The 10,194-nt window shown below is 35.8% G+C and overlaps 1 protein-coding gene across 1 annotated transcript; it reads right to left on the bottom strand.

Moving 5' to 3' along the window:
- Positions 1-6,225: 6,225 nt before the first annotated feature.
- LOC121790484 (transcription repressor OFP7-like) lies at positions 6,226-7,104 on the bottom strand. Its single transcript, XM_042188682.1, has one exon. The coding sequence runs from the start codon at positions 7,102-7,104 to the stop codon at positions 6,307-6,309; it is 798 nt and encodes a 265-aa protein (XP_042044616.1). The 3' UTR covers positions 6,226-6,306.
- Between the last annotated feature and the right edge of the window lie 3,090 nt (positions 7,105-10,194).

Raw genomic sequence — 10,194 nt, 5'->3', positions numbered from 1 at the left:
TGCATAGCCTATGGCCCTGTTCGGTTTCCACTGTGGTTCATGATTAGAGGTTATGTTTATTCTTATCTCTTATTCGGTTGGCATTTTTCTCAAAATCTTGACATGTGACATGTATCTTGGCATATTTTCATTGTGCTAAGATTACAACGTATCTCACGATTATCTATCAGACCACACTCCTATAACTAATTTAATCCTGGATAAAGTCTATTATGGCTTATGTTATATAGTAGTAATGTCTATTAAGTAGCAACAACAAATATATTTGCCTGTATTATTAAATTGTTCCTGTTCATTGAGTAGTAGAAACAGTGCCCTAAAGTCAGAAATTAGATTGAATACTATGTGAGAGATATGAGAGATTGCATATGTAAATGGATAGATTTGGAAAACAGAATAGAGAGGTAAACGAATCTCTGATAGCGTGAGAAAAGAAGCGTTCTGTCAAGTTTTTTCCATTTGTAGCAAACTGAATTTTCATCAATATTGAAGATAGCAAACAAATTGAAAATCTAATCTAGAAAGAAGAGAAGTATACATATGTGAGTACTGAGTAGTAATCAGAGTCTGCATCTCGACTACTCATCTTCAGTAGTTCCAAATTGGATAAACATCCACCCTTACCGTTGTCTTAAAATTTGATAAACATCCGTCCGCTATTAGGAGTCTCATTTTTTCGACACGAGTTTTAAGAAAAGTGGGTGAAAAAAAGTTAGTGGAATAGAGATCCCACTTGTATATATTAGTTTTAAATAAAATGTAAATGAAATGAGTTAGTGAAAGGTGAGACCTATTACCATTTATGGTAAAAGTGAACCGGGACTTCTATTCGCGGACGGAGGGAGATGAAAAAATGAGACTCTTATTCGCGGACGGAGGGAGTACAAATTATGCATACACTCTATGTGTGACACTTGTCCACTTTCAAACCTCAACCAAAGCCCATAATTAACAAAATGGCAAGTTCAAAAAAACGGAACTTATGAGTTCGAACACTGTCATTAGTGGCGTCGTAAGGCAGAGGCGGTGCGACAATAGTTGCTAGCAATGAATACGTGTACGGAAGATGAAAGTGAACAAGGTTGGAGTGGAGTTTCGGCAGCTTCAAAGATCAAATTTAATGGAATTTTCAGTCTTAATGGATCGACAGTGGGATCGGTCGAACCACCGACCCCATCTGGATTTGCCATTAATATCAATTTATAGACGGTGTTATAATATCAAATAGTGGTATATAATAGAACAAAATAGAAGGGACAGGGAATCATTTCCCAAAGCGTCAACGATAGCAAGAATCGAAATGATCAGATAGCTAATTAATCTCAAGAAAATGAGACTGATACTATAGTTGAATGATGATTGTGTAATTCATTGTCGTTGACTGATATTAGGTCAAAATATAGAAGAAAGAAAGGAATAAGATTATTAACACAAGAATCATCAACGATGGTATAGCAATACATTGTCTTGGAAGTTTATTTAGAACACTAGGTAAAGTAGAACGAAAAAAAAAAGAGTAATGTATTTGGCCATATTTTGGCTAATCATAAATATTTTATCTAATTCTATGAGAATGTGCACAAGAATATATGTAAATATAATTAGTATATTAATTCAAATTCAATATATTATAAATATGTCTAAAAAACAATTTGTTTTATATGGTTCGATGAAATTTGAACTCTTTACTTTTTATTCTTGGTCTCAAAAGTTGGTATACATAGTCAACCTGATGTTACACAAATAGTACTATTGTAGTGACAAATAGGCAACAAAAAAGATTATTGTAATAATGATAATGATTTCCATAACATGTGCAATGGGTGATTATCATTCAAAGGACATAAAAAGTGGTTGATTAAAATAATGCTCCCCTATCAAATCTTAACCAAAGCTAGGTTTGATATAAAAAAAAGGTATTGTTCGATTAAATAGATACTTCCTCGTTCGCGAATAAGAGTCACATTCATTTTCGACACGAGTTTTAAGAAATGTTAAAAAAAAGTGGGCGGGAGAAAGTTAGTGGGATATGAGTCTCACTTGTATATTTTAGTTTTAAATGATATGTGAGTGGAATGAGTTGGTGGAATGTTGAAATTTTTACTATTTATGGTAATTATGAAACGAGACTCTTATTTGCGGACGGATCAAAATGAAAAAATGAGACTCTTATTCGCTGGCTGAGGGAGTAGTATCGATATTTAATTTTGAAATAATATCACTTATAATACATATTGATTTATAAGACTTGGTCTTTCCTGTCAAACACTCCTAAGAGCATCTGCAACGGTGGACGGACGGCGTCCGTCCGTCCGTGCCAGAGGCACGGAGGAGGTCGTCCGCCGCTGCGCTCGCGCCGCTGGCACGACGCTGCTCGAAGCATCCAGCACGTTCGTGCCAGCGAGCAGCTGACGTGGCTTTGAATATTTTATTTTTATTTTTTAAAAATTCGGTATTTAATTATAAAAATTGATAAAAAAAATATTTTCCAAATCCCAAAAATATGGCCCTTTTTTGCCCGTTTTTCTGTATTTTTTTTCCCTAAAATCATCTATAAATACACACATTCATCATCCATTTATCACATCAAATCATCTCTCATTCATAATTTTCATACAACATATCTTCACCTTCATCTCTCACTCAATACCTCAAATGGATTTCACCCATCTTATGGCGAAAGCGGAGCGCGAAGAACAAGAATACTACGAACAACATCGTGCCGCTTATGAAGCATATGTCGCGGCGAATACCCCCGCTCCTCCTCCTCAACGATCTAGATCAACTCGCCGCTACATCCATCGTGACCGGGAGGGAGCCCACGAAAGGCTCGTTGTCGACTATTTTGCCGACCAGTCGCGGATTCCGGCAGATTACTTCAAGCGCCGTTTTTGCATGTCAAAACGCTTGTTTATGCGAATTGTCAACACATTGTCCGCACGTGTTGAATTCTTCCAAACAGGTCCAGATGCAGCCGGCCAGCAAAGTATCACATCGTTGCAAAAGTGTACGTGTGCCATCCGACAACTCGCTATTGGGTAAACGGCCGACCTCTTCGACGAGTATTTGCATGTCGGTGAGTCCACTGGAATCCTTTGTCTAAAAAATTTTTGCGAGGGCGTTCGTACAGCTTTCGGTGATGAATTCCTTCGGGTACCCACCACCGATGATTGCCAACGGTTGCTTCGTCTTCACGAATCAGTCCATGGCTTTCCCGGAATGCTTGGCAGCATTGACTGCATGCATTGGAGGTGGAAGAATTGCCCGACTGCTTGGAGGGGGTAACACTTAAGCGGTCACAAAGGCAGCGGCCCAACACTTATCCTTGAGGCGATCGTCGACTACCGCCTATGGATTTGGCCTGTATATTTCGGCGTTGCCGGATCCAACAACGACTTGAACGTGCTATATTCTTCACCACTCTTCAATGATGTGATGAATGGTGTAGCACCGACGATCGACTTCACCATTAACGGAAATACATACCACATGGGTTACTATCTCGCCGATGGTATCTACCCAAGGTGGTCGACTTTCGTGAAGACGCTCAGCAACCCGCAAGACTCGAGACGGGTTCTTTTTGCTTAGCTTCAAGAGTCCGCGCGGAAAGACGTCGAAAGAGCCTTTGGGGTCCTTCAAGCCCGATTCAACATTGTGAAGGCCCCGGCTCGGCTCTGGTACGTGAATAATATCGTCGACATCATGTACATGTGTATTATCTTACACAACATGATTATAGCCGACGAAGGACCGAGGACGGCTAGCTTCTACGACGAGGATGAAGCCGGAAGCTCAACCGCGAGGTCTTCCCCATGCCGAGGTCGGCATACGACGGTGGGGGAGAGACTCGAAACAAGGCACACAATGCGCGATACCCGAACCCACATTGAGCTATAAGAAGACTTAATCAAACACATGTGGGAGAAATTCGGCAACGAGTAGTGGTTTTTTTTTAATTTTACGAATTTAATTATGTAATTTTTAATTTTTAGGATTTTAATTATGTAATTTTTAATTTTTAGGATTTTAATTATGTCTTTTTTATTTTATTTGTAATTTGTAATATTTTTCGGTTATTTAATGAATTTTAATATTATGAAAATGTTTTTATTTAATTGAATTTTAAATTGAATTGTGCTCATCCTTGCGGAAGAGCACAGCTGTGGGTGTTGTGCTCTTGCCGAAGAGCAGACAGAAAAAGTGGGGCCGAGCCCATAACCGTGCTCGCTGACAAGAGCACGGTTGTGGGTGCTCTAAGAGTATGCAATGTAACTTTCCAATAATATTGAGAATTACTACTATCTTCGTTTCTTGTCAAGTGAATCGTTTTTTATCCGCAAAAGGTTAAACAAAGTGTTTGGTTAGATATATGGAATAATAAAATATGAAAAAAATAAAGCAGGAGTATGACATAAATAAAAATAAGAAATATATTTTTGCCAAAACGTAAAATAACTCAATTATCTTTGAACATTTTAAAGAGAAATACTACGAATTAAGTACTTCACGAGAACGTATGAAAGATGATTAATAGTATGTTTTAGGCACGTCTTAAGAAGGAGTGACATTTCTTCTCTAATTGGTGGTCAGATCTAAATCAGTTGATTGCACACTAATTTTCTCGATTTTTGCAAACGCTAATCCATTTTTCACAAACGCTTTCGCTAATCCATCTTTTTGCAAACTAAAGAAAATTTTGTATAGATGTAACTGGTTCACGAATTGTCAACTTTGATTTGGAGTCAATGGATATATTAAAATTATAACCAATTCACTGAAGAAAATGGTTCGTCCTCTATTAATTTCATTTTTGTCATTTTCATCCGTTCCCCCATTAATTGTTTACTCTCATTTTTTTTATCATAAATGGTAAGTACGCTTCTTCAGATTACACTAATCCATTTCATTCATATTTTATTATAAAACTAATATACTAAGGGAGTGTTTGGTAGGAATGTTAAATTATCATAAGATAATTAATTATGATGGGCTTTAAGATAAGAATTAAGATTAAATCTAAGATAATTTATCAAGTATTCTTGTTTGGTAACAATGACAAAAATTAGGATAAATAAATAAAATGACTAATTTAACCTAATTAAATTAATCTTATGGTGAATTAATCACAATAAGAGGATGGAAATAACTATAATCTCAATCCGCAAATACCTAGAAATTGAAACTCGCCTACATATATTCATTCCTACGGTGTGAAGAATTAATCAATCATATCTATAGCAGATTGAAGCAAGAATGACAGCAATCATGTTGTTGTCATAATTAATCATAATTACCAAACTGCAAATTAATTTGCAAAAAGGGATTCAGTCGAGGAAGGAAATCACAATCTACAAGGTGGCACGTCGGCGAGCTGACGTTCTAATCCGTCGAGGTGAATTGATCGGCGGCGCCGTCGGAGAGAGCTTTCCCAGAAATTAGGGCTAGAAGAATTGGGGATTTTAGAATTGGGGATTTTTCATAAATTAGGGCTACAGAATCGGATAAAATAGATGAAAGAGGAGGGTATTTTAGCAATTTTATATTTTATCTTGGTGATGGATATGGGCGTGATAAATTATCACACCTCTTTTGGCCTGATAACATAGATGAGAAAATGAACTAATTTATTTCGGGCCGAGATGGGCCTAAGTCTTATATAGATAATTTATTTTACCTATCAAACACTCATATAAATCAAGATAAATCAAGATAACTCATCTATCAAGGGCTTATCTTATCTACCAAACACCCCCTAAGAGTATAAAAGTAGGATTCATATTTCACTAATTTTTTCAATTCAATTTTCTTTACGTTTCTTTAACACGTGCGGGATCTAAAGTGGATAATTAGGGGGTGTACTATTTTAGTGTTTTCGATTTCCCATTTTTTAACTATGTTTTTTTTAGTTGCATCACAATTAGACGATTAACCTAGTGTTCCAATATTTTTGGAACCTAAATCAGACAACTAGGACCAATAGAATGGATTTGGTTCAACATATAAGATATGACTATAATTTGAAAATGGAACGTCACTTATATGGTAATCCAATCGACCATTCTGATTTAACCATGCACTAAAAAAAGGGAGAATATGGGCATGTTGCAGGCAAGGTTAGACAAATAATATGAGTTAAATAAAAGCATTAAAGAAACTTAGACACATGACATTAACAGATTAACTAAATACCCCATAATTCATTTTAATACTACCACTATAAATATATATATCTAAAATATCTTACATTAGCCGTAGAGAGTGATAGCGACATACAACACGTAAAACAGAATTACAAATTCAAATAATCTAAAACGACGAAGCGACTCGCGACACTCGCCGCCGGCGCCGGTAATTCCCCACCGTCGGCGGCGTAAACATCGCCGCCCAAATCTCGGAGAAAGCCTCGACGATAACCCCATGGTAATTCCTCGAATTCAAGGAGAGGAAGCACTGCAGCAGCTGCTCCAAATCCTTCTTCTCAAACATCTGCTTCTCCACGATCATATCCGTCATCGACCTCCTGAAATCCCCCAGCGGATCCTCCGATTTCTTCACGATCGCGAAGCTCTCTTTCACTTTCCCCTCCACCGTGCACGGAATCAGCTTCTTCAGCATCGACAGCCTCGCCGGCGCCGGCGAAGGCGAATTCCCCTCCGCCGCCGCTCGATTCGACGATCGAGATGATCTCCTGCTCCGGCTGCGGGGAATTCTAGGGTTTGCGGAGTCCGATTCTCCGATTGGGGAGGAGGATCGTGGAGATGAGGAAACTAGGGTTTCGATTTCCTCGGTGCTGAACCAGCCGCTGTCGGCGGAGGAAGTGCTGAGGCGGAGGCGGCTGGGGATGTATCGTTTCTTCTTCTTCGAGCGGCGGCGGATCTTCTCCGGCGGCGGTGGCGCGGGGATTTCGGCGACGACGTGCCATTTTTCTTCTTTTCGCCAATTGAATTGCGGCGAGTGGTTGGCGGCGTGAGGTTGAGGGAATTCGGAGGGGTGTGAAAGTGAAGGGACGGGATCTGTTGGGAGATCGGAAGGATGTTTGGAGCGGCAGGATTGCAGAGTGGTGGCGATGGCTCTGCAAATTCTGAGCTTGAAACGCTTCGCCATTGCTGTTTTAAGCTGTGTAAAAGGCTTTATATATACAAGAGGGAGAGGGAATTCATTGTCCTTTTGCAACTATTGTCTGTTTTCTAATTTTATCTTATTTGGTCACATTTTCTAATATCTTCACAAATAGTACTCCTAATTCATTAGATTAACCAACTAGCTTCATGGACATGTGTCGGTCACCCATTGGCTGACGGATTTGCATGCATCCGCGCGGAATGGAACGTGCTCAGGGTAGTCTCGTGCTTAGCGGCTAAGCGCGCGGCAAACGTGCTTAGAGTAGCCACTAAGTACGCTGATATTGATGCTCTGATAATCTAAAAATACGAATGAATGAGAGATTGTTTCTTTCGTCATTTTATATTTACAAGCGTAGAAACAATGTAAACACTATGTATACATCAAATGATAAAACTTTATTATATAGAGTGAACTACATAAATGGTACCTGATCTTTCACTTTCGCACGCAAATGGTACCTGATTTTTATTTTATATCGTTTTTGGTACCCAGTGACAAAAATAATCATAGGTACCAAACATGTAATTTTTTTGTTATGGAGGATATTTTGAAAATTTCCATTAAATAGTACCAAAATGTGATTATTTTTTCTTCTCTTCTTTTTTTTCATTTTCTTCTTTCTTTTTAGTATTTTATCTCCCTTTCTTTTTTCTTTATCTCCTTAGTTTATGTTTCCTCTTTTTTCATTTCTCTTCTTTTTCTTCTTTCTTTTTAGTGTTTTATACATACATCTAATTGCATTCATAATATAAATCAAGAACAAAATACCTAATTAAATTAATTATTTAAAATAATTAAATCAATTAAATATTTTTTATTGAATTATTTTATACTCATTTTAGGGTTGAAACACCTAACTAAAAATATTAAACTCTTAATATCATTATGAATACAATTCACAATTTTAAATTTTTATTAAAACTATATTGATTAGTTATTAATTTAATGAGAAATAATAATAATAATAATTATTATTATTATTATTATTATTAGATAATATTGTGTGATTCATAATTTAAATAATTATACTATAATTATTTATTAATTACAACTAATTTTTAGTATTATAACAATAATATTATTACAATAATTAAATATAATTATAACTATAATTATAATTAAGTATATTTGAATGATATTAAAAATAAATTAATTATTAATTTATAACATCAAAATAATAATATTAATATTGATTAATAATAATAGTATAAAGAGCGAGAAGAATGAGAGAAGATATTATAATATCACTTTTGGTACTTAGTTTTATGCACAAAATAACCTCAATGACACAAAAGGAAAAATTTATTTGCTTAGATGGCATTTTGGGGTGAAAATTGCATCAGGTACTAAAAATGTGATTTATATGTACCAAATACGATCTAAAATAAAGATCGGGTATCATTTATGTGCGAAAGTGAAAGATCAGGTACCATTTATGTATTTTACTCTATTATATTAACATGTAGAACATTTTTTTATTATATAGGTCGTTCGGCTACCATGTATACTTATGACTGAAGGCATGTCTAATCTTATATCTTGTCCGGATGTCTTTTACTCAAAAGCTCAGCTCGTGATAATATATCTTTGTTCGTGAAAACAATATCAAGATTACATTGTATCTCGTGATTATCTATCTCAGCTCAATTTCATAAAACTTATTTAATCATAAACAAATCTCGATTTTAGTTTATCACATGAGTGTTATATCTCATTGTTATTTTGTGAACCGAGCACCACTACTAGTAGAACTACTGGTAGAGAATGAAAGAAAGAGTAGGCAAATTTAGGGGAAAAGGATCTTCCAAAAAATTTAATCGTTAGTATTGTAAACACGTAGAAGAATTCTTTCTACTTATATTAATGAAACAAAGAGTTGGTAAATTGAGGAGAAAAAGAATCTTCGCCGTATGTATTATGGTTTTGACAAATGTAGACAAGAATTTAAGCTTCCATGCTTCTATTTCCATATAATCAATTTTGTATTATGTGATGCAATATAAAAATGAGTCACTCGCATCGTAAAAGAGTAAAAGACCTCATAAGAGGACAGGTCTATCTGAACTTACATAGACGAGATATGATGATCATTGCTAAGTCGATGAACAACAAAAAAAAACTATGATTATTCATAAATTACAAAAAATGCAATTGTGGCTAAGTTCACTATTCAAATTTCGGCAAACTCGAATGCACGTTGGCATTGATTGGTTTGAAAATTTGATGTGAACTATTGAGTGAACAACGTAGATATGTATGTACACACTTATCTTTATAATTTTACAAATTCAAACTACAAAATCACTTCAAGTTTAAACTTCGGACTATAATTTAAGGAAAACCCTAAAAATTAGGCGATAACATGCATGCTCGTATTTGACTAAGTAGGGAGGCGAACGATCATGTGCAAACGTCCAATATTATCATTTTTATATGTTAGCACGATCCACATTTTGCCGTCTCCAATATTTTAAATTGTTGATTAGTCAATTTTATCTATGTCCCAACAACAATGTTCTTTTTGTACCTTTTCACTATATTGGTAAGGAGTTAATGTATGCAGATAGATTTACTCTCTTTTTTGCTGGTTATTATAAATGCTAACCACATAGAATCTTTCGATTCGAAATCATATGCTCAAACATTTCAATCCGGAGTTACCCTATTCACTATGTAATAATGTATGGGGAGTGGAATAATGAAATGAGGATCTTATTTTATGGAGTATATTTTACTAGTTTTATACTCCCTCCGTCCCCGAATAAGAGTCGCTAATTTCCTTTTTGGGCCGTCCCCCATTAAGAGTCACTCTTCATTTTTACCATAAATGGTAGTAGGTCCCACATTCCACTAACTCACTCCACTCACATTTTATTATAAAATCAATATAAAAAAGTGGGTCCCACATTCCACTAACTTTTTCAACCTACTTTTCTTTATATTTCTTAAAACTCGTACCCGGTCAAATAACGACTCCTATTAGGGGACGGAGGGAGTAATGTATAGTGAGTGGAATAATTTAGTAGAATGTGGAGCTATATAATCTTTATAAAAAGGGTTAATTGAAAT

Source organism: Salvia splendens, unplaced genomic scaffold, assembly GCF_004379255.2.
Source record: "Salvia splendens isolate huo1 unplaced genomic scaffold, SspV2 ctg528, whole genome shotgun sequence".
Lineage (NCBI taxonomy): Eukaryota > Viridiplantae > Streptophyta > Magnoliopsida > Lamiales > Lamiaceae > Salvia > Salvia splendens.
This window is presented reverse-complemented; position numbering and strand designations above follow the sequence as displayed.